Source organism: Notothenia rossii, assembly GCF_949606895.1.
Source record: "Notothenia rossii genome assembly, chromosome: 8".
NCBI classification, from domain to species: domain Eukaryota; kingdom Metazoa; phylum Chordata; class Actinopteri; order Perciformes; family Nototheniidae; genus Notothenia; species Notothenia rossii.
The window spans coordinates 19,015,416-19,040,986 of NC_136906.1; the positions used below are offsets into that span (position 1 = coordinate 19,015,416).

The window sequence follows — 25,571 nt, forward strand, 5'->3', positions numbered from 1 at the left end:
GGTAGACAACCAGTTAAGAGGGCTTGGTACATACACCTTCATATGTGTTTTGATAGATCCAAAAACTGAACTACTCCAAATATTACCTTTTTTTCAGGCACCTATGAATAATAACCACCGTGGCTCTGCACCTCAGATTTCTTTGACAGAGAGCACTCCAGATCTAAACAGGAAGATTCTGTTCACACCAGACAACCAATTACAAGTTGACTTTCAGCGTGAACGCAGCGCTTCTATAAAGGTTTGTTCTGTCTTTCTGGTTGCTTAAATGAATGCATGTTTCTTCTAATGACTCTTTTGACTATGGTTTGCATTATTAAATGTTGTGAGTTCCTCATTTGGTCAAATCTTAATCTCACATTTGTGTCCAATAGGAACAAACACCTGATGAACAGCAGAAGTTCATCAATATGATCAGCGGTGCCCAGCGTGGACGCATGGACGACCAAAGCTGTTCCTTTGATCCCAGCAAGAGTGCACCATGCACACCGAAACACAGAGTCCAACAGCCTGCTGCGAGTACGTCAAACAACTGACTGTATCCATAAAGTCTCTTTAAACACATCTAGAAATGCACTCTTATTCTGAAAACTTCTTCTTACCGAGAAATCTGACAAGTTGTGTTTTCATTTTTCAAAGTTGATTGTCTATAGAGTTGCATAACATTTTCACATTTAATCTTGCTAGGTGCGGATCCTGAAATGTTGTTAAGCCTCTTGGCCAACACTCAAAGCCGACGACTCGACGATCAGCGTGTGTCTCTTCCATCTTTACCAGGATTACAAAACAAAGAGGCCCCATCTACTGCAGGGGGAGACTCAAGCTACTTGTGTTTCATGGTCTCTAAAGTTCAGGCAAGTAGTTTTCTTATTTAAATGAAAAATATTTAAAATTCTTTATAGCAATAGATCAACATACTAAAATACTTTAGATCAGGGGTGGTTCTAGGGGGGGACCAACAGGGGCCAGTGTTTATTGTAACTAAATCAAATCAGAGATCCAGATGCATAATGGAAAATAAACAGTTCATTACCTTATAAAAGCAAATTTTTTTTTTATTAAATTGTCACTTAAACTTACTAAAACAAATACTCTAAATTAAAAAAATATACTGAAACAAAGGACTGTAACTTACATTTACTAAAACAAATACCTTTACAAAAACAAATACCAATTACTGTATTTTATGTTTATTTTACGCAATTACTTTATGCTGTCTTTGTCTTTTTAACCCACTTTTATTGTGCCCCTCTCATAAAATAACTGGCCCCAGCATGGCCACCCCAGTAAAATTGGTCTAGGACCGCCACTGCTTTAGATGTTACAAATATGAAACCTTAATGGGGAAAAAACAAATGACTGAAATGTGATTTCTTGTAGCAGAGATGTTTGAATGTACAGTAATATGCTTCAAAAGCATGTTGAAAGCTGAAATATCTCATTTGTATGAGTGGCTTTCACAGATAAGTTAAAATCACATTCTTACCGAAAGCTGTTGTTCAACCTTTTGTTGTCAAATAAGTGTGCCTCTTGATCCAAAATGCTGAGAAATCTTACTCTTGTGCATTTTCAGGGTTCCAGAATGGATGAGCAAAGGTGCTCACTACCAAAAGTCTTGCCCACGGAGACCCAGTGTTCAACGAATAAGAACACACTGGGGACTGGTTCAGGCCCTACACGTTCAGCCTCATTCAGCCCCGGCTCAGAAATAGAACAACAAAAGAATAAAGTTAAAGCATCTCAAAAACAGCTACAGGCTCAAGTCAGTGCGATCCTTTGTAACTTCAAAAGTAAATGACTTTATATTGAAACAATGAGATCAATGTTGATTTGTTTTTGCATCTAATTTATTTTCCAGATTTATTTATTTATTGACATACATCCTTTCTGTTCACCTTTCACCCATCTAGGCCTTGACTCCAGGTGAACAGAACTATCTTTGTTCCTTGATGGGTAATTCCCAGCGTGGGCGAATGGATGAACAGCGATGTGTCTTAAATGCTACTCCCAAGTCCACACCCAAAAGAAATGCCAGTCAGAGCACTGTTCCAAAAGGTTTGAGCACAAACATGTTTGTCTTGCTGTTTTTATTCTTACATTTAATTTTACAATAATATAGTTGCATTGCTCTTACATGTTAAGCTCTTGTTTACCTATTTGAATGTACAACTAACATCTCTTGTTTTTTAATCCCAGGTCCAAATTCGGAAAATCTCTTCAGCCTGCTGTCCAACGCTCAGGGCCGAAGGCTTGATGACCAGCGAGCATCTCTTCCTTCTTTAGGGATACAGAATGGAGGTACCACCTCAACATCAACTGCTGAAGAGAGGGATGCCAGCCACTTGTGCTACATGGTCTCCAAAGCCCAGGTTTGCCCCATAAATAATATGTTATAAAGCCCATTGTGTAAATGTGTTGGCATTTTTTTTAAATGTTGTTCTACAAAGTCTTGACACGTTTTTTTGCACATGTAGAATATGTTCAACAGCGCTTCAAAGTGTTTTGCTCAAACATTATCATGATGAATCCGATATTCCTCCCACAGGGCTCAAGGATGGATGGACAGAGATGTTCTGCACCCTTCCTAAATATTGGAACCCCATCTACTCAAAAAGGAAATAATCCCAGTTCAAGCACATCTGATTTAACTCTCAAAAGGTCTTTGTCCTTCAGCCGTTTCGAACATCAGAAGGTGAGACATCATGTTGCCCATTACAGTGCTGAAAGCTTTGCGCTTACACTCTGCTATCAAATATGGATATTAAGCAAAACATTAAAGGTCCCTTATTAATCAAAATCCACTTTTTCATGTCTTTTATACATAAACACGTGTCCCTTCTATGTAAAGAGATTCTGAAAGTCTTAAGAAAAAAGATTCTCTCTCTTTTTGTCCTGATCCATTTATATAAAAACCTCTCTGAAATTGGGCAGATCAGATTTCTGATCTTTATTGTCTAAGATGTTTGTGAGTTGTTCTGCTACTTATTGATTTTCTTTAAATGTTTTTTAGGAGGCATCTCCATTTGAACAGAAACAGTTCTTGAAAATGATGAGTCATGCACAAGGCGGACGAATGGAAGAGCAGCGTTGCTCTTTACAGCCCAGCAGAAGCACACATGCCACTCCCACACACAATGGAAGAGCTTTAAATAGACTCCCTTCAGGTCAGGAAAAACACACAGGGCAAGGTCCAGCATGTGTTTACGCTCTATGAAATGTAACTGAAATAACTCCTGTCTCTCCATAACAGGTGCAAAGGCGGGCGACTTCTTTGAAGTCATTACTTCCTGTCAGAGTTATCGGCTAGACGATCAGCGTGTTGCACTTCCCCCCCTGTCAGAGAAAAGTCGAAATTCTGGAAGAAAAGACAATGGTAGCGATGCGAAGGATGGAAGAGTAAGTTACAACATTTACATTATTGAAGGCACAAACATATCATTTCCAGGTATTGCTAAATGTAATGTTGATATGGAATATACAGTATTTGCACTATCTTTATTTTTGTAAAGAAAAGGTGCTTAAGAGAAGTGAAAAAATATAAGAAGGTATTTGACATGGAAATATTTGCTCGATAAGGGCCCTTATCACCTTACACATCACAGCGGGCTTATAGCAGGATAATTGACAGCTCAACTGCCTTTTAATTATTATTGTTTTATTTTTTCCTGCTAGACTTCTCCACGTATCATTGTTGCTGAAAGTACACAAACAACATCAAGGAAGGATTTTTCTAGACCCACCTATCAAATGGCTCATGCAGAATACGATTCTCCCGGATCCCTACCTAAATCTGCTTCATTTACCCAAGAGACAGCTTGTCAGAAGAAGCTAAATTCCCCAGGACAGGTACATTATTAACCTTGATTATAACAGTGTTTGATTTTATTGGGAGTTATTGCACGGAGAAGAAAAATGTATTAATATGTTTGATTTGTAATAAGCAGAGGTGACGTCAATAGTTTACATGCATTTACCAATCCTATGGATCCCAAACTGTTGGAAAGTAAAGAAATTGAACTTGTAGTTGAACTTTTAATATAAATGAGCGTATCCTACATCAGTTAATGGTTTCAGTTTAGTTAAATACTTGGATATCTTGCCACTTTCAAGTTATAAAGTATTTGAACTGTTATTGTGGTTGGCCACCAATGCATTTAAATAAGACTAAATAAGAGTTCCTGTACCAATTTATACAAAACAATGAATGACATGATTTTTTCCCCTACAGGTGACAGTTAGTGTGTCCATGAGCTTTACACCAGAGTTGGTAAGATACAGCTCGTGTAGATTTTTAGCCTATTGTTAAGATTATTGTCTGAATAAAAGATGCATGTCTTCGTTTATGCTTATTTGACTCTCATCTGTTAAAGGTACATAATAATATGGACCAACCATGCACATTCCCAGAGGTCTTCCTCACTCTAGGAGCTCCTGGAGACAACCTTGTGATCCCTCTGAGCCCAGCGCCTGGCAGATCCCTGTCCTTCAACTTAAACCTTGTCCCTAAAGAAGATGTCCAGTACGAGCATTTCTCTTCATGCCATGCAAGTCCCAGAAGAGCCCACTCAAGGCCTTCATCTCCCAACCCACATGAACAGTGGAGCATGGCCAGCCCCTTGAGTCCAGATGAAAACTGCTTTTCTCGGATTGAGAAGGTTCACAGAGCTCAGCTGCAGAAGGGAATGGCTCGAGGAGGACAGAAATGTAAAGGGGAGCCAGCGAAAGGGAGGGAAAAGGCAGACCAGGGAAAGGGAGGTGGCAAGAAAGATAGAAAGGTTGCTGGCAATAAAAAATAGTCAGGTCAGCCACCTTGTAAATGATATAGTGTAGGAATTTGTTAAATGGTTTGGAAAATAATCAAATGAACAATGTTTATAAAATCTGTAGTGTTAATATCCCCACACTTATTAGAAGCAGTCGCATTAGTACACAAGTTTATTTTGTTTATTTTTTATGGACAGCTTATTTGTCGAGCCATTTTTCTTTTCTTTTTGTTGTTTGCTCGTTCAATGTTGCATACACATATACATGGTTTACTTGTTTCTAGCACAGTTGTCTGAGTGGGAACTTTTTGCTTTGTTTTTTCAATGATAATGCTTTTAATATGATAATACTGTTTGAGCCGCTTATCATAGGAGAGAGGTAGGTTGTTTGGAATTAAACCCATTGCTCTGTAAAAAATTCAATAAAAACAGATATACCTACATTTAAATTCATGTTTGCACTTGGTTAGTGAAACAACTTTCTTTGGCCTATTTGTGACATTTTGCATAACTAATGCTAGTTTTTAATCATGTAAAATTAACTACAACAGCATCAGCACTAAGTCGCCAGTGAGGACTTTGTTTTGATCCACAGGGTTTAACACAGTTTCCTGTAAGAGTTTTCTGTGCTAAGTAAGATATTTCATGTTGAAAATTACAAACAAGAAGTAAAAAGAAAACAACACTTGTGACTGGTTTAACATTTATTGAAGATTGAGAGAAGAAAATTCCCAGGGACTCATATGGATCAAATGCTTCAGCTAAGAGTCTTAACTCATTCAGCGGAGTCACTTCCCTGAAAGTAAAAGAGAGAGAGAATCAGTACTGAAACAATTTACAGAATGACAAAACTAGTTATGACTATATATTATTGTCAGCCATATGGCTTGCCTTTCATTTGCAGAGGTTATTGGTTACTGAACATGTGTGTGTAGTTTACACTGGAATGCAAAAGATATATATATATATATTAAAAATATGTATGGTTATTAAATGACATAAAGAAAATGAAAAAGAGACCTTCCCAGAATCCCGGCTCTTCACTCTGAGCTTGACCTGGGACTCAGCGATGTCAGCACGCTCCTGAGCTTCCTCCAACTCATGCTGAACCTTTCTCAACCTGGACATGTGGGAGTTGTACTTTTTTCTTGTGATTTAAAAAAGAAAAAGGCACCTGTGAATAAAGCAATCCAACACGCTCACTGGCATCAACCAACTCCTGCTCAGCTATTTTGCGTGCTCTCTCTGTCTGCTCCAGAGCGGCTCTCAGCTCCTCAATCTCAGCCACCATCAGGCCATTTCTGCGATCCACCATGGCAACCTGCTCTCTCATGTCCTCCTGTCCTCTGATAGCATCATCAAGGTGCAGTTGGGCATCCTGAAAACATAAAAATAAAGAATGAATGTTAACGTTTTTACTCTTAAACATGTTCTTTTCATTCAAACAGATCTCACCTTGAGCTGGCCCTGGACATTCCTCAGTTGTTTCTGGGCCTCAGCAGCCTGCCTGTTGGCATGACTCAGCTGAAGCTAGATCTCATTCAGATCTCCCTTCATCTTCTTCGGTGGTGGCGAAGTCGATAGGGAGTTGGCTTGGCAACTGGAAGGTCACCAGTTCAAGTCCCAGCAAGACCAAATGCTACTGATTCCTCAGCATCCTGAAGATACTGGGCAAGCTTTTTCCTGTAGGTAGCAAGGAAGGACATTCATTTAGTCGTGCATACATACAGACTCTACAATGTATTCAGATGTGTTGACTAATGGAACAGTAGAAAGTGGTTTATATACTTGGCCTCCTCCAGCTCCTCAGTGCATTGTTGACCAAAACAGGCAGTCAATCATTAAATATATATAGACAGCTCTGCTGAATGGTGATATGATACTGTCTTTGTCATTATTAACAAGAGATTATATTTGCATTGGTGGCCACTCACCTGCAACTGTCAATACCATAACAAAGCCATGGTCAACTCCTAAAAATGTGTTGTTGGACAAATGGTTAGCCTGTAGTGTCCACAGAAATAGCATCTGCCCCAAGGTCCAACAACACGTGCGCTTCCTATGCAGACTGAGAGTTTGGTGCCACAAAGGAAAAAGCTCCTTTGACAGGCTGGTGCTCATAAATCCTTCCTGGTTGTAGCCCCATGTGATCTACTTAATATCAGTTACATCCATATCCTTTGGCTTTAGAAGTAAAAAAGGAAGACACAGTACAGCCAAGAAGATCTTTAGGTATTTAAATACACATGATGAGTTGTTGATCTTTTATAATGTCTGTTAAAAGTTGACCACCAGATGTTGTCTCTTACTCAACATTCTGAGTCTGAAATAAAAATAATTCATATTAATGCTGTCAGTCAATGAGAATTCCAAATTGACATTGCAATATTTGATTCAAAGTCTGCTGATGCTGCTGTTTCATTCCATGTTTATGAATGGTCCCTCTTGGCAACAAGCAGGACTGGTCATACATTTAAAGTGAGGATCCCCATTCATTTATACTGTCTGTGAACAGCCAAGACACCGGAGAGTGCTTGAGTAGTTGCAATTGTTTTGGGCTTATATTAAGCCAATTATCATTCCACAACAGTGAGTGTCGTGATGTTACAAGTGCCATTGACTCAATAGTAAATCCTACATGAATCTCAGGCAGTGGCATATGGTTTCAGTTTCTATCCTTTAAATGATTTGTGTAGGCTTAATTTACAGGCTGCTTCTGTCTGTACAGTATGAAAGTTCAAGATAAGATAAGATGGAATCAACAGAAATTAGATAACAATGCCTAAAAACAGAAAGAAAACATAGCTATTAACATACTCCTATCACTTATACAGTAGGCTATTAGTAGTAGCCTTCTAGAAAATATTATTTACACATCAAAACCAAATCTCTCTCAAATTCAAGTTTCACTCCAGTCAGATTTCACCCTCCTGCAAGACTGGCTATTCCAGAACAAGTTACTTTTGAACAAAACTAAATCCTTCTCTATGATCTTTGGTACCCGACACAAACTCAAATCTTTGACTGGCTCATGTGATATTTCTTGCAATGATGGTACAATTCTGCATAGAGTTGACAGTTTTAAATATTTAGGGGTATGGCTTGACTCTAACCTTTCATTCAAACCTCATATTGATCATATACTGCATAAAGTAAACTTTGGTCTCGGTACTCTTTACCGCTCTCGGCACTGTTTTACCTTAAAAGTTAGGAAAAAACTTGCTACCCAACTGCTATTTCCCTTATTAGACTATTGTGACGTTGTTTATCTCAATGCTCCGAAATCTGTTCTAGCCCCGCTAAACATTGCTTACAATAGAATGTGTAGATTTATTCTCGGTTGTGATTTCCATACACACCACTGTGCACTGTACCTAAACCTCAATCTCCCTTCTCCTGATTTGAGAAGACATTTGCACTGGCTTGAGTTCATTTATAAAAGTTTCAACTTTAATTATCCCCCATATTTGAAACAGTATCTCTTTCGTTTTACATCAACCCACCAAGTTAGACATACCTCTCAGCTCTTCTTCACCGTTCCTCTAGTTAAAAAGGACATTGGCAAAAGAGCCTTCAAATTTAAAGCTCCTGCTGATTGGAATAACTTACCTGCTACCATCAGATCTCTCCCTACTCTGACTTTGTTCAAGCGTGCATTGTCGTCTCACCTCAAGGTTGAATGTTTTTGTATGACCTGAAGTACTTTATTTATTGTTTAAGGGTTGTTGAGGCTCCATCTTATTTCACCATCTCCTCATGAGATGACCCACCTATTGCCCATTTCTAAGTCTTTATTTCTAAGTCTTTATTGTTATGATTTTGTATATATAGTACAGCTACTCTACTTTACTCTACCCAATGATATGCATTCAATGTAACCGCCTATAATGTATTACCATGTGCTGTATGCTTAGGCTGAATGTTTGTAATTTCTTGGTTATTTCTTCCGATGTATGTGTGTGAATGTTGTTTGTATGTTGTACTTGTTTGTTATTTGTTTTCTTGGGACCCCCTTGAAAACGAGGTGATTCACCTCAAGGGGTTTATCCTAATAAAGAAATTTGAATATAAAATACTAATACAAAAAACAAAAAAATCCTAGACATATATAGAACAGGATATAGGATAACCAGTGCAAATTAAGAAAAAGATCCAATGGACACAACAAATGAAGATGCAAAAAACGTAGTTCAATACCTTCAGTACACTGTTTCCAGGGGACACAAAAACGTGATGCACATGGCTGGCTTGTTGTTTCCATGGTTTGTGGCTTATGGGGTTATAGAAGTCGGTATGGAAAATCACATCAAATGTAACTATTTTGGTTGTTTTTTTTGTTATATTGTGATGGCATGATTCAGGTATTATTGCAGATATCCGCTGTAAACCATAGCTGTTAACCTAGCGTTAGCCTTTTGCTAGACAGCTAGACTAACGTCAATAAAGTCATAAACTAAACCAAAAGTTAACTGGGCATTCCAGATAATAAAAAAAGAATTAATTTTTTTTTTAAAGAAAACGACCAAAACAATTAACAGAAGGATTATGTTGTTGAGCCACTTTGTGCACTAGCTGATAATATGTAAATATATTGGTCATATTCTTGCATATTATGTTGTTAACAACAGCTCAACATAGAACATGAATCTTCTCAAGTAAAACACTCAAATAAATAGCTCAATTATTTATTACAACTGGAAAAATTAACAAGAGAGCTACTTTTCCAAAGGAAGGTAGTGCCGTCATAGTGTTTGGGATGTATTCTTACGTATAAGACTATGTCATGTATTATTATTTTTTTGGAAAGATTGAAATGGAGAATTTGGACTGGTAAACATTTTGATGTTAAAATGTAGGTAGACTACAATACTCATCAAATGTGTGAACATTTGAATGTTTCTTCTCTTGTAAATTACCTGCAGAGCTGTTAGTCTAAATATCATACAAAATAAATAGCAATATTTTTCTATTTTTAATTTGGGTGATAGAGGAATCATATGAAAGTGAAACCGTCTCACATACATCAACTAAGGTCCTGCCCATCAACTTTGCTTCCTCTCTCTTTCTGCTCTCAGCTCCTCAATCTCAGCCAGCATCAGGTCCTTTCTGTCCTTCACCATGGCAACCTGCTCTCTCATGTCTTTGTGTTCTCTGAATACATCAACAAGGTGCAGTTGGGAATCCTGAGAAAAAAAGGTCAGTTAAGTCATAATATAGTATTGGTCTGACTCTAACACCTATATATATCATTCATCTTAAGTATTGATGTAATGCAAGGCAAGGCAAGTTTATTTATATAGCACCTTTCAACACAAGGCAATTCAAAGCGCTTTACAAAAATGACATTAAGAAAATGGCATTTAAAAGTAGGTCAGGCATTTAAAAACAGTCTTTAAAAAGCAAAGCTAATAAAATAAATATTAAAAGAAAAAATACATGAATAAAAGTTACAGTGCAGTTTAAGATATGAATAGTTCAATTAAAAGCAGCGGCAAAAAGAAAAGTCTTCAGCCTGGATTTAAAAGTAGTAAAGGTTGCAGCGGACCTGCAGGTTTCTGGTAGTTTGTTCCAAATATTTGGAGAATAATAACTGAACACTGCTTCTCCATGTTTAGTTCTGACTCTGGTGATAGAAAGCAGACCAGTCCCAGAATACCTGAGAGTTCTGGATGGTTCATAATTTAGCAGGAGGTCAGAAATGTATTTAGGGCCAAAACCCTTCAATGCTTTATAAACAATACATGTACAACAGTAATGTTAACATTCTCAATCAACACAATGAAAAGAGACCTTTCCGGCATCATGTCTCTCGACTTGTTTACCTGGGACATGCTTGTGATCTTCCACCTGCTCATCCTGAACATTCCTCAGCCTTGACATGTTAGTGTTGACTTGATCCTGCTGTACATTGTTTAGGGTTATACTGGCCTAGTGAGAACAGGATTAGTGAGTCAGAATCAGAATTATTCCAAAGTTTTTTTTTTCTTCTGTCGAACAGTTCCATTCGGATATGGTCTCTTATTAAACAGACTCACTCTGGAAAAGAAAACAAGAAACATGAAATTATTGAGGGGTGTTTACAGACTGTATTTTCCCACGTTTAGTTCATTTCATTTCATTTTCATTTTCATTTCATTTTCATTTCATTTTCATTTCATTTTCATTTCATTTTCATTTGTTCCGTTCATGGTATGCACAACTTAATGTATAATAATTGTTTACAAAACATGTCTCTGTAAACACCAATTGAGAAGGAGCAGGGAGAAGAAAATAATCTTATATGACCTGCCCCTTTCTAAAACAACACAAAATAAATAGAAATAGATGGTCTGTCCTTCATATTTCTTATTCACAGCCAAACTTATTCACAGCCAAACATAACAGTATCGTGGATAATAAGAGAAACACAAAACCTTACTACAAAAAATACTTAGTGCCCACTTGACAGTTAACGGAAAGAAACAAAACAAAAAACAACAACACCAAAACATCACATGTACAAGGAAAAGTGCAACACCCTCATCTAAGTCCTACTGGAGAATTATGCTTCTACAAGTGGTTCAACATGCCCTAATTGAACTTTGTATTAATGAGAAATAGAATATACAGTAGCAACCTAAATATGAACGTAATACTCCTGATGAAAATAAAGTTATGTGGCCCTCTTTAAACTTTTTGTAAAATAAAGTACTTCAGCCCCCCTGTGTAAACATTATAGTTGGCACTTAAATGTATCTGAATCAGCAGCTAAGTGTTGAACCTGCCAAATGTACCCTAGACAGCCAGATCCTTTTTTAGCAATTTTAGACAATGATAAATCTCTCAGAATTATTCCTTGTTGTAACTAGTCCCAAAACAAGTGAAATTGTAATTTCTCACAGTCTTGGCATTACAACAGGCCTCCAGCTGGCTGCAGAGGTCCTCGAGGCAGATTTGTGATTAATTAACAGTCAATGTAACTTGCAATTGTTTAATTTGATCACGCTTTTGATGTTTACCATTTCTCCTGAACCTGATTCTTCACCGGTGATTTGACGACACATTGTAAATATTCTGTCACGCTATTCCAAGGTTTATAGGATTCAGCACGATAGTTTATTGTACCAATGTAAATACTTAATTACAATAAATAATTGAACATACAAATCCTTATATACAAATCTTATAACTTGAGCAATGTAAATGATAAATGAAACATTGAAGCAGCTTATTAACGACAGTACATAAACTGAACACAGTTTAAATGAATAAAGATTGCTATAGGAAATGTCACTCAAATGTCAATTGTCCAGAGCTGCTGTTTTTATACACGAGCTGCATCCTCATGTGAACCATTTGATTTTGTCAGAATTGCTTGACAACATTTATAGTTTTACAAAGCTTAAATACAGATACAGTATTACCCAACCTGAAGGTTGGCAGCTGTGTCTTCATTTCAAATCACAGCCGGTGATTGGATTTGAATTTGGAGAAGCCTTGAAATGTCACTGGTGTATAGTTACAGGACATGCACATCTCAGATAGCGGAGATAAAATGCAGGTCCTGCCATGAATGCAGGGCAAGTCTTATATATCTCCTGGCAATAGTCTGAACAAAGATTGCAAACACTGTTATTTAAATAATAGAAATATTTTCCGCACACACAAACAAAACAAATGTCTGCGAGGAGTTAAGATCAAGGCAGTTTTTGAGTTTATACTGAATGACTAACTGACTCAGTGAAACATAATTAAACTTCCCCTCAAGGTGTATTATTAATTTCCATGTTTTGCACAGACTTATTACTTGTAATGTACAGTTTGCACGATTTTATCATGGTCAAAAATAAATCCAGCTAAGGAGGGAGCAGTGATTCATATTTGGCATGAAGAGAATAATATATATTTATAGGACACAGTTGTCTTATTAACCCCACAACCTGCAGTAGGTTTAAAGAGATAGCATTTTCGAAATGATTGGCTAATTTCTCAGATGTATTTTATTACATTTCCTCTACTGTCCCCTTTAATCAAAACACCCATTAATGGCCTGCTGGGTATTGATAGCAAACGGAAATGAAATGCTAACCGAAATGCTTGGTTTGAAAAGGTTCTACAACGTCGCTTCTTTTTAAGAAAATATATCTTTCAATGTTTCTTGAAATTACAAGAAGTTGGTTTTTTAATGATGGTTTCTGATGTTTTTTCGCAGTTGTTGATGTTCTTTTGATATTCTTTAATGTCCTTTGTGCAAAGTAAATTCCCCTAGGGGCAAAGAAGGTTTCTTTCACTCATACATTCAGGATGCATTTTATTGATATAACAAGAAGACAATTCAACAGCTAGTTCATATTTTATGAATTATGTCGTAAGTCTTCAGAAGGATGCTTCTTCCTATTCAGCAGTGTCAGACTGGAAAAAAGAAAGAAAAAACCATAATTAAACACATCTTCAAATGTAAGCTATCTTTTTATCTACGTTTTATTTTAAATGTACAATTTACCATATACAATTGCTACATCACTTATGAAAATAAATAAATGATGGTATACAGTATATACATATACATTTGACCTAAACCACCCTATTAAACACAAGTGCCCTCTCATTTTACAAATTGTTGTATCCTATTGGTTACTCTAGCAGTAGGGTTAGGTTGGTGCGCCTGCTGCTGGTGGAAAGACATCAGTGAATCAGCCAGAGATTAGAAAGCTGAACAAGAATTAGGTTTTCAGTAAGACAATAAGATCTTGATGGCAGCCTGGTCTCTTGGCCATGGAGTAGCACTTTTTGGTGAAGCTGAAGTATTTAAATGTGCTTCATTTAGCTGGTGTAGTTCTAAGTTGTTGTATTTGAGATTAAACATGTTTTGTTCTTGCACAACTCCCTTCTCCTTGCGTGTGAGCAAAGACTGTTACAGTTACCTTCCCGATATCACGGCTCTTGACTCTGAGCTTGTTGACCTGGGACTCAGCGATGTCAGCACGCTCCTGAGCTTCCTCCATCTCATTCTGCACCTTCCTGTGCCTGGTCATGTGGGTGTTGGCCTGCTCCTCCTGTGAAGGGTTTGAATGTACAGTATGTCATTTATGAATACTTCATCATATTAGTTCGGCTTGTTTGTGTCCTTATGGATTTGTGCTACGTAAGATCACAAAACATTTGACTCACAGCCTCCTCAGCCTGTCTCTTGTAAGCCTTGACTTTGAGCTGCAGCTTGTCCACCAGATTCTGAAGTCTGAGCACATTCTTCTTATCCTCCTCAGTCTACACACATAAATAATTGGTATTAATGAAGTATAGTGACTGAATGCAAACAATAAGGAACTCATGATCGTTTTTTGTTGAATATGAAATTACCTGGTAGGTAAGCTCCTTCACTCTCCTCTCATATTTGCGGACACCTTTCACAGCATCAGCACCACGTCTCTGTTCAGCTTCAACTTCAGTTTCAAGCTCACGCACCTGTCATGTGATGATATATAGTTTTATCAAAAATACTAGTACAAAGAAAGGTTACATTTCTTCTTTGCCCTAAACGTACATTGTACAGGCTAAACCTCTTATATTTTGAGCATTTATGTACAGTTCGTACCCTGGACTCCAGTTTCTGGAGCTGTTTCTTGCCACCCTTCATGGCGAGGTTCTCAGCCTCATCCAGGCGGTGCTGCAGGTCCTTGACTGTGACCTCCAGGTTCTTCTTCATCCTCTCAAGGTGAGAACTTGTGTCCTGCTCCTTCTTCAGCTCCTCACACATCATGGCCGCCTGAAATGATTTTCAGTTTGGAATTACAATGTAAAACGTATTGACATCAATGGTCAAATGTTTCAAAGTTGCATTATACATAAAAAAGAAGATTCATAACATAGACTCACATCAGTGATTGCCTTTTTGGCTTTCTCCTCAGCATTTCTTGCTTCCTGGATAGCATCATCCACTTCACCCTGGACCTGGACAAAGTCGGTCTCCAGCTTCTTCTTGGCGTTCATAAGACTGGTGTTCTGAATTTATAGAAAATAAACCCATGTTTAATATGATATTATTAATGTATTCATAAAACTAGTTTCTTTGGAATTAATACATAAAAAATGCACCTGAGAATGAAGCAATCCAACACGCTCACTGGCATCAACCAACTCCTGCTCAGCTATTTTGCGTGCTCTCTCTGTCTGCTCCAGAGCGGCTCTCAGCTCCTCAATCTCAGCCACCATCAGGCCATTTCTGCGCTCCACCATGGCAACCTGCTCCTTCATTTCTTCCTGTCCTCTGATAGCATCATCAAGGTGCAGTATGGCATCCTGAAAACATTCAAATAAAGACTTAATGCTCACTTTCTTTACTTTTAAACATGTTTTTTTCATTTAGCAATCAAACAGCTCTCACCTTGAGCTGGCCCTGGACATTCCTCAGTTGTTTCTGGGCCTCAGCAGCCTGCCTGTTGGCATGACTCAGCTGAACCTCCATCTCATTAAGATCTCCCTCCATCTTCTTCTTAATTCTCAGGGCATCATTCCTACTTCTGACCTCAGCATCGAGATTGGTCTGCATGGAGTCGATCACCCTCTGGCTGTTCCTCTTGATCTGCTCCATCTCCTCATCCTTCTCTGACAGCTTCCTATCAACCTCACCTTTGACCTGGTTGAGCTCAAGTTGAACACGAAGAATCTTGGACTCTTCATGCTCCAGTGTACCCTTTAAGTAAAAATGATGCATGGTGATATATAGTATTTGCTCTTAGATATGCTATCATGTGAGTGGTCTGATATTCAAATATTACCTCAGCTTCTTCCAGTGCCATCTGAATCTCAGACTTCTCAACCTCCACAGACTTCTTGGATTTCTCCAGCTCATGGATACACTTCCCAGTCTCACCAAGCTGTTCAGTCATGTCTGTGATCTCCTCTATAGAACAATGAAAGTAGACGTATAAGGATTTAACTCCACGCAGGTTCATAACATACACCTGTATGTTACAAGTTACTTTTTATTTAGTGAGATTAATTTACGTTGCAGGTTCTTGTTTTCTCTCTTTAGGGTCTCCAAGTGATCCAGAGTTTCCTCATAAGAGTTCTTCATCTTGAACAGTTCAGTGCTGAGAGAACGAGCCTCCTTCTGGGATCCTTCCAGCTCTGCCTGGGCCTCTTCATACTTCTGCTTCCATTCTGCCAGGACCTAGATTTTTATAGGATAATTAAAAAGCAGTTGGTTGAATATATGTATGTGTATCTTGTGACGACACTGGGTTTGATTACCAGTTTTACCACTTACCTTATCAAAGTTCCTCTGCTTCTTGTCAAGGGTGGCAGCCAGACCGTTAGCTCTCTCTACATCAATCATGAGGTCTTCCACTTCGGCCTGCAGCCTTTGCTTGGTCTTCTCCAGAGAGGCACACTTAGAGTTCACAGCCTCAATTAATTCCTCAGCATCCTGCAGACGCTGGGCAAGCTTTTTCCTGTAGGTAGCAAGGAAGGATTCATTTAGTCGTGCATACATACAGACACTACAATGTATTCAGATGTGTTGACTAATGGAACAGTAGAAAGTGGTTTGTATACTTGGCCTCCTCCAGCTCTTCAGTGCGCTGGATAGCATCAGTCTCATATTTGGATCTCCACTGAGCTACCTCACTGTTGGCCTTGGACATCCCTCTCTGCAGCTCAGCCTTGGCCTCCTGCTCCTCCTCAAACTGCTCTCTGAGCAGATCACAGTCATGACGGGCTGACTGAACACCATGGGCCAGGGCGTTCTTGGCCTGATGAACAATAAAACACGTGTTACTTTAATATGTACATACATATTAAGCATTAATTAATATTGATTCTTCTTTTAATTATCTGGCAAAAATGTAATTCACAAAAGCATTTTGTCTGTAGAATATACTTTTATATATACATTTTTTTTAATGAATACTATTCAAAAAGGAAGACTCGATTCAAGATAAACTTATCATACCTTCACTTCCTCCTCAATGTGCCTCTTAAACTCCTCGATCTGCTGAGTGAAGGCCTGTTTGCCTCTGGTGAGCTGGGAAACAAGAGCTTCTTTCTCCTCAAGCTGGCGGGAATATTCACCTGATGGACAACATGTAAACTTGTCAAAGTAATTACTACTGGTTTAGTTTCTCTCTCATGTGGCTTACCATTCTCTGTCTGCAGTCTGGCCTTCTGTCCACTGATGTCATTCAATTTGCGAACATTCTCATCATTTTTGGTTTTGAGCTCACTCAACTGGTCTTCAAGAGTTCTGCACATCTTTTCCAAATTGCCCTACAAACAGAAAAAGTATGTTGAATATTTCTTTAAAACCATAAGAAAAAAAACACCCCTTGCAAAAAACCAAACCACTCACCTTTGCTTTGGCAACAGACTCCATGTTGCTGGAGAGATCATCAATCTCCATCTTGAACTCGCTCTTCTCCTTCTCCAGCTTCTGCTTGACGCGCTGGAGATTGTCGATCTGCTCTCCCAGCTCTGCAACACTGTCAGCCTGTTTCTTGCGGAGAGCTGCTGCGGTAGCTTCATGCTGCAGGGTTGACTCTTCAAGATCCCGACGCAGCTTCTGAAGCTCAGCTTCGCGCTTCTTGTTCATCTCAATCTGAGCGGATGTTGCTCCACCAGCTTCCTCCAGCCTCTCACTGATCTCCTCAAGCTCCCTGGAGAGGTCTGACCTTTGCTTCTCCACCTTAGCCCGAGCAGCCCTCTCAGCCTCAATCTCCTCCTCCAGCTCCTCAATACGAGCCTAGATTTAATAATGGTAATGACCAGAAGGTTTGTTATCCTTTGTTTTCTGCAAATCACTTATTAAATATTCTTGTGAAATACATACCTGGAGTTCCTTGACCTTCTTCTGAAGCTGAGCACCAAGTGTCTGTTCATCTTCAATCTTGCTGAGGAGCTGGCTATTCTCAAAGTCCTTCCTGAAGAGTGGGAATACAAATATTTGCTATTCCTTTTGTTGAAAGAAAAAAAAGGTTGCATTGTGGCAATAGAAAAACGTGAGGTTTAAAAGTAACAAACAAACAAATACTTCTTGATTCTCTCATCAGATTGCTGCTTGTCATTCTCCAGATCCATTATGGATTCCTGGGTCAGTTTCAGATCCCCCTCAAGCTTCCTCTTGGCTCTCTCAAGGTCCATGCGGAGCTTTTTCTCTTGCTCCAATGATCCCTCAAGCTATCAGAAGACAGGTATTGATAAGGCATTTAACAGACCAATCATCAACACCAAGAAGTCAATATAAGAACAAAAAACACAAAGTCATAACAATTGTTTTCTTACATCGTCCACTTGCTGTTCCAGCTTTGTCTTGGCTTTGGTCAGAGTGTTGACTTTGTCTTCCTCTGACTGGAGATCATCAAGTGTTTGCTGGTGCGCCTCTTGGAGGGCTTTCTTCTCCTTGGTTAACTTGGCAATGGTTTCATCTTGAGATGCCATCTCCTCTGTCAGGTTTTTCACCTAAAAGAAGGGTACAGTTTTAAAGTAACTTAGCATCTATACATGTTATTCTGTGCAAATGTTTTTATCATTTTGTATCAGTGTATATTTAAAGTGATAGAAACCTTATTTTCTGTGGCATGTTTCTCCTTCTCCACTTTAGCCAAGGTGAGCTCCAAGTCATCAATATCTTTCTTCAGCTCTGAGCATTCATCCTCCAGCTTCCTCTTCTTAGCAGTCAACTCACCATTCATTTCCTCTTCATCTTCCAGTTTCTCGGTTGTCTCTTTGAGTTTGGCCTCAAGCTGGATCTTGCTCTTAATGAGCCCTTCACATCTTTCCTCAGCATCAGAGAGATTGTCTCCTTCCTATATTGTAGTTTGGACATGCAATGAGTCTGTTTGTTATCTTCTTTTTAGAGATTTCAATATTCATTGATTTTTGTTTATTATTCATTTAGTTAATCTACTTTTGCAATATAGTAAGAAGGCAAATAAAGTATATGGCCTCTACTTACTGCTCACCCGGAATCTGAAAATGTGAGCAACAGCTTTCAATGATTTAAGATGACTTGTGATACAATAAGACTTGCTTTTGTTTACTACTTACCGAAGCCACTTGGAGTTGCAGGTCATTCTTTTCCTGCAACAGGGAGACCATTTTCTCCTCCAGTTCCTTCTTCTTGGCCAGGGCAGTGGCCAAGTCTGATTTCATCTTATCATAGTTCTCCTTCATCTGTAACAGCTCTTTCTCCGTCTCAGCACTCTGAAGAAGAGGCTTGATCTTGAAGTACAATTTAAGCCATGGCCAATTTTTCACATTCATGAAAGAACGGATATTGTACTGGACAGCATAAATAGCTTCTCTAAAAAGAGATAATACAAAAGGGATTATTACTGAAATGAAATCTGTAAAACTGCTTAGAATTCAACCAGAAATACATGTACGATACATTTAAAAATGTACACTAAAGTTATGTGTACTGTATGATCATTCTACCTCCTCTCCATCATCTTAACAAACTCTGTCCTTGAGAGGAAACCTCTTATGCGAGCCTGAGTCATGGTCATCAGCTTAGCCAGTTTATCATCTCTCAACTCTTCAAGGGTACCCAGCAGACCGGCTTTGAAGAACACCTAGGTTATCAAGTGAAATAATTCAATCATTTGTATAAATGGATACTGGACATATGCACTTCATAGCTATTGATATTGTCCATATAAATGTACCTTTGTGTGCCCAAACTTGTACTGAGTGTGGTCTACATCAATGGAGCCAAGCAGCTTCTCTGAAGCTTTCTTGTTGTCAATAAACTGTCCCTCAGGGATGATACTGGCATTCAATACTTTGTATCTGCAAGAGAAAACAATGTTGTTACTTATATGTACCTCTCATCTTTTATTGGTGTTTTTTTGTTGTACTGAAATTAACTTGACTTGCTAATAATTAAAACTGCAGTTACCTCTGCTTAAAGTCAGCGTAAAGGACTCTGCTTGGGAAGCCCTTTCTGCAGATTCTGATGCCTTCCAGCACACCGTTACACCTCAGCTGGTGGATGACCAAGTGGTTCTGCATAAGACCTGTACATTGAACCAAATCATTCAGCTTAACAAGCATTATGGCTTGTGATTGTTTTTACCACACAAAGACCAATAAGTTCATTCTGTGTATTGCAAACACATTGTATTGAAACATTGCTTTACACAACCATGTTGTATAAAGTCAATTCAACTTTGTTATGCGCTTCTTACCTGGGGTCTTCGATTCATTTGGAATCAGGCAACGGACAAAATGAGGGTGAGTGCTCCTCAAGTTGAACATCAGCTTTCCCAAGTTCTCCTGTGCATCGGAAAACACAAGATATTCGGTCAGCTGAATTTCAAGATGTGTTAAGCAACTGTTTATCATATTGTAATTTGAAACAATACATACTCTGAAAAGAGCAGACACAGTTTGGAAGGAACCACCCTTCTTTTTCCCAGCCTTCTTACTGGCACCAGCCTCTGTTTTGAAAAAAATATATTTATGTGACTGAATAAATAAAACCAACGTTTTTTCTCTGTGGATTGTGGATTCGATTTTTCACACACAAATACGTGTACGATTGTTATTACCTTCACCACCATGAGTTAGATACAGCAATGCCAGCAGTTTGTTTGAAGCTTTCTGGTAGAGCAGAACAACTGAGTCATTCAGGGGGTCCTTGTTCTTGTCCAACCAGCCAGTGATATTGTAGTCCACTGTACCGGCATAGTGAATCAGGGAGAAGTGAGCTTCAGCCTTGCCCTTTCCAGGCTTTGGCTTCTCAAAGGCCTTGGTCTTGCCAAGATGCTGATCATGCAGCTTGTTCTTGAAAGTTGTGTCAGAGGCCTTGGGGAACATGCACTCCTCTTCAAGGATGGAGAAGATGCCCATTGGCTTGAAGGAGTTTACATTTGCTGTTAAAATTCAACTGAGGAAGCAAACATTTGCACATGAATCAAGATGTTCTTCTAATGTCAATACATACCTTCTCGATAAGCTCAATGCAGGCAGCCAAGTCCATACCGAAGTCAATGAACTCCCATTCAATTCCTTCTTTCTTGTACTCCTCTTGCTCCAGGACAAACATGTGGTGGTTGAAAAACTGTTGCAGTTTCTCATTGGTGAAGTTGATGCAGAGTTGCTCCAAGCTGTTGTACTGTAGTTATTGAAACATTTAATTTCATTGCAAAATAAAGTTGAAATTTAAAACTGCTCAGATATTTTTCAACTTACATCAAAGATCTCAAATCCAGCGATATCCAACACTCCAATGTAGTACTGTCTGGCCAGCTTTGTGGCCAACATCTCATTGATGCGGATGACCATCCACAAGAACATTTTCTCATAGATGGACTTGCACAGAGCACTGACAGAATTTTTGACCTAGAAATAAGGATTTCAGTGTAGTAATTTATAAAGAAACATTTTCATATCACAATGTCAACCTTGCTAACATTTTGGCAAATATTTAATGTACTTTTTGTTACCTGTGACACAGTTTGACCTTTGGTCACCATCTCATTTCCAACCTTGACTCTTGGGTAGCACAAACATTTCAGCATTTCGGCCGAGTTCAGGCCGAGGAGGTAGGCGATTTTATCAGCCTCTGAATGAAAGAATCAAAGTAATTATGAAACACACGTGAACTATAAATTATTACACAAATCTTAAAATGTTGAGAATTCCTAATTTACCCTCATTGCCATCAGGTTCAGCCTGCTCCTCACGCTGCTTTTGCTTGAATTTCATGTTTCCATGATGCATCACAGCCCCAGTCAGCTTGTAAATGCCCATTTTCTCCTCATTAGTGAAGCCCAATATGTCAATTGCCGTCTGCAATGTAAATAAAGCAGTTATTGGTATGGGAAACATTTTCCTTTGTGTAATATATGTTTTCATCAAATTGTTGTCCTACATCTGTTGCATCAAACTCCTCCACATCATCTATGCTTTTGACAGTGATTTCACCCTGACTGATCATATGGTAGTCATAGGGGTTGGTGGTGATAAGAAGAGTCTCTAGAAGAAAAATATATAAATACATAAACAAACTTGTTTTTTTTTTGTTTTTTTGGAAAATGTTTTAATCTTTTGGTATAACATACCCAGGACCTCAGGCCTGTGGCCAGTCATCAACTGATAGAATATATGGTAGCTTCTCTCAGCAGACAACTGGAAGGTGACACGGGACTTCTCCAGCAGATCTGTGAATTACAAATATAAGTTCAAACTGGAATTACTTTACATTTCAATGCATCATTTCAACAGAGACCAGATTTTAGGACAAATAACTCTTGACTCACACCATGGTTAAAACTTACATGTTTCAATATCAGCTGAAGCCAGCTTTCCAGTAGGGCCAAAGTGGATTCTGATGAATTTACCCTAAATGGCCAGGTCATTAATAATCAGTTTTTCTAATCCAGCAACAAAAAGGTACAAATATATTTCCTGCATTACTCACAAAACGAGAGGAGTTGTCATTCCTCACAGTCTTGGCATTACCATAGGCCTCCAGCAGAGGGTTGGCTGCAATGATCTGGTCTTCAAGGGAGCCCTGCAAGAAAAAGATTTGACGTACATGAAAAATACGCATTGACATGAACTTTTCTGTGAAATAGTTTTTTGTTAAGCTTCTAGTTTACCTTAATTTTGCCAGACGATGACTCAGCCTTCTTAGTAGATCCAATAGCTGCAATTGTTGCAAAGTACTGGATGACACGCTTGGTGTTCACTGTCTTTCCTGCACCGGATTCTCCGCTGTGTTACAGGAGGCACATTGTCAAAATTCTGCTTCATTATCATGAAGCTTATAAATATTTAATAGGCAGCTTGTTTTATACTCACGTAATCAGGACAGACTGGTTCTCGCGATCTTAAATACAAACATACAGTACATAGTTCCCATGATTTCGATTTTGAATGTTCATTCCAAAAGTTTTTGTTTAAGGTACATTTAACTTCTGTGTATTTATCATCCTTAACACTTGTAACATTAATCTTACCAGTGTGCATGAACTGATAGGCATTGTCAGAGATGGAAAATATATGGGGCGGTGCCTCAATCCTCTTTTTGCCTTTGTATGCATCCACAACCTGAGCGTCGTACACAGGAAGCCACTTGTAGGGGTTCACGACGACACAGAACAGGCCAGAGTAGGTCTATAAAAGCAGATAGCATAAACATAGATACACATATATACATATTTACATTCACATTGAAACATTGTATAAACTGTATGGCAGAGTGGAAACTCACATAGATCATCCATGATGAATAACGCTCTTTGAGGTTATACAGCACAGCAGGCTCATTGAGATGGGTCATCATGGCCATGTCCTCCATTTTGTCATACTTTGGAGGGTTCCTGAGATGGATGTCCTCCTCTTTTACAGTGAGAGTCTGAAAGGAAATTCATAAAATAATAACATTCTTAATTTGTTTTTAATTCTTTAATTCTCTAGTGTCAGTTGAAATTTAAAAAACAATGTACAAATACTCCAGCAAATGTCAAGACATCGTACTTTACAAAAAGTGAAACAATGAATCACTTACCTTTCCACAATCTGTATCAACTGTGGCTTTGCCACCCTCTTTCTTTACAAGTTTACCCTTGAGGTACATATCCGTCACATCAGCCACAAAGTAGGATGTTTTGGCATCAAAAAAGGCAGCCTGAGCCTCAATCCTCTCCCTCTCTGTTTTTCGAAGGTAAATGGCCGCTGGGCCATAGGAGGCCATCTCCCCATCTGTGCTCATGATGGCACTTTGGATGAGGCTGAACAGATGAGGAGTCCACAAGAGTGTTAACATGACAACATATATGGTTTGCTATCATGGTGATAGTGGAGATAACATGCTTTTGGTGAGATCTTTTACCTTAGCTTGTTCCAAAAAAGACGAGTCACAGATCTATGAAAAGATCAGTAAATGTGAGTACAATGTTTTTCTAGTTCTTCAAATTTGAACTGCAGACCTTCAGGTTCAATTTAAGAACAGGTGTTGGTAAAGGTGTTAGAATTTCTTCTGACTTAAATAATGTATGTTCATTAAATCACCTCAAATCCCTTCACAATCAGAGATTAGTATTACTCTTAAGCATCATTCAGTATGTATGTGAAAGCATGTGTTGTAAAATAAGCTGATTAATTGTGTAATGTTTTGGAATAAATTATTTCTTTAGCTGTTTTGGAATAATGCTTACCTTTCAAAACTACTATAAGATAACTCTGCCGGACAGAATAAGTGGTTATTATAAACAACAGTTGTTGTCTAAACTAGTCTGACTAATTAAAAAGAGCATGATTGGAGGTCCTTCTGAGTACACTCACCTGTGTTGGTGTGCTTCAGTTCTTGTGAGTCCAGCTCTGCCTCTTTTATAGAAAAGGGGAGTGGCTGGTCAGCAGTTGTCTCACTCTATTTGGTCATGACCTTTTTCCATCCTGTTGCTTATTTTGTGGCAGTGATGTTTCAGGAGATGGCAGGCATGATTCTCTTTAACTATAATTAAAAAAATACAAGACATATTACACACAAAGTTGCTATATTCCAACCTAAAAACCTTTCAGTAAACAATATCTAGATTAGGGGTCTGCTTAGGGGAGCATGGATGTCAACATATTTAGAGAAAAGCAAGGAGATGCATTTTGCCACTACATTATCTTTGTGAGTCACAAGCTTTCTGCTTTAGATATTGGTAAACTACTGCCTCGACCAATATCTGCAAACTTGGAAAAAATTGAATCATTAATTTAATATTGCAGAATAGGGTTTGTGTAGAATTCCAACCATTCTAGTTATTTAATTTGCAGGACATTGAAGTTGAAACATCTAATGAACATCAACAGTCTTTTATTATCTTCATGGCCAGCAATGGGGCTTTTGTTTTTGAAAGTCTTCCAAAATCCTCATCGATCATCTTTAATGTAGATTTACACCTTTGTCAAAGTTTGTAAATCTGGGTTGGAAAGCATTTATAATGCTAAATAATGTTTGATGATAACAATTGTATATTTCATTATGCTTAAAGCAATGTATGAAGAAAATATGAGTCAATAATACTTAAAGAATAGGTAGGGTGAATAGTGCACAATGTGATCTTATAAATAAAAATCAAATTACTTTATTTATAGAATTTACATCTTATTGATGTGTCTGTGCCATGTGAGATGGTATTTTTTGGAAATGCCCCCAAATGTCTGTTGTCTACAGTTACGAGACACTGGCACATCTGCTGTAATACAATTAAAGATGAGGTACCATCCATATAAATTAAATCGGCTGTTATATAATTCCCTAAATGGACATCATGAAAACTGTTGGCAAAACATTTGAGATCAAGCTTAAAATAAGTTGCACACAAAGCCAAATGATTTTCATCCGTGTTGCGACATTTGATACTTGAGATGACCACAGTTTCTTGAAAAACTTGTTTCCATAGCAATTGTCATGATTTAAAGTATCCCAGTGACCAACACGTGTGTTATCCATCAATGGTTAGCTTCTTTACGTTATCATTGGCATCTTACCTTTTATTTTAGCAACACTTTAACTTGATACTTTTATGCCAATAAAGCCAATTGATTGGTATAATTTAAAATGAGTTTATTGAATTAAACTGCATTGTATTAAATGACCCTGAAAGACCCTGTCGCATGTCAGATTTTGAAGAGTGGATTAAACCTTTACCAGGGAAACTTCCCATCTTTTTTCTCTCATTTGTTACGATCACATGCTACCAGCTGTAAATAATTGTTTTGCCGTTCCTCCAAGGAGTTTGTTATGTTTGTAATATGACTCTATATCACAGCCAAACTGGGATGCTCATCCCACCTGCTTTTTATCATTGTAAAAGGTTATTCTAACTTGGA

General features: G+C 38.3%; 2 protein-coding genes across 2 annotated transcripts; one reads left to right on the forward strand and one right to left on the reverse strand.

Moving 5' to 3' along the window:
• Positions 1-1,586: 1,586 nt before the first annotated feature.
• Positions 1,587-5,216, forward strand: LOC307015916 (uncharacterized protein). Its single transcript, XM_079644876.1, has 9 exons — positions 1,587-1,762; positions 1,911-2,055; positions 2,197-2,369; positions 2,546-2,692; positions 3,011-3,164; positions 3,251-3,396; positions 3,673-3,846; positions 4,229-4,267; positions 4,371-5,216. The coding sequence occupies exons 2-9, from the start codon at positions 1,950-1,952 to the stop codon at positions 4,794-4,796; spliced, it is 1,365 nt and encodes a 454-aa protein (XP_079501002.1). The 5' UTR covers positions 1,587-1,762; positions 1,911-1,949; the 3' UTR covers positions 4,797-5,216.
• A 7,824-nt stretch (positions 5,217-13,040) lies between these two features.
• Positions 13,041-23,613, reverse strand: LOC307015915 (myosin heavy chain, fast skeletal muscle-like). The gene is made up of 40 exons (XM_079644875.1): positions 23,581-23,613; positions 23,257-23,479; positions 22,960-23,103; positions 22,706-22,862; positions 22,548-22,575; positions 22,346-22,460; positions 22,165-22,257; positions 22,022-22,085; positions 21,806-21,904; positions 21,616-21,719; positions 21,395-21,533; positions 21,188-21,306; positions 20,934-21,083; positions 20,686-20,856; positions 20,291-20,594; positions 20,109-20,179; positions 19,928-20,015; positions 19,639-19,756; positions 19,406-19,529; positions 19,176-19,312; positions 18,786-19,041; positions 18,302-18,544; positions 18,021-18,197; positions 17,770-17,915; positions 17,569-17,659; positions 17,092-17,481; positions 16,883-17,009; positions 16,696-16,814; positions 16,299-16,495; positions 16,012-16,195; positions 15,750-15,915; positions 15,521-15,645; positions 15,127-15,435; positions 14,838-15,041; positions 14,619-14,744; positions 14,338-14,508; positions 14,103-14,207; positions 13,914-14,009; positions 13,667-13,798; positions 13,041-13,154 (listed from the first exon to the last, which is right to left on the reverse strand). Exons 2-40 carry the CDS (start codon positions 23,458-23,460, stop codon positions 13,137-13,139), a joined length of 5,811 nt encoding a protein of 1,936 aa, XP_079501001.1. The 5' UTR covers positions 23,461-23,479; positions 23,581-23,613; the 3' UTR covers positions 13,041-13,136.
• Positions 23,614-25,571: the final 1,958 nt, after the last annotated feature.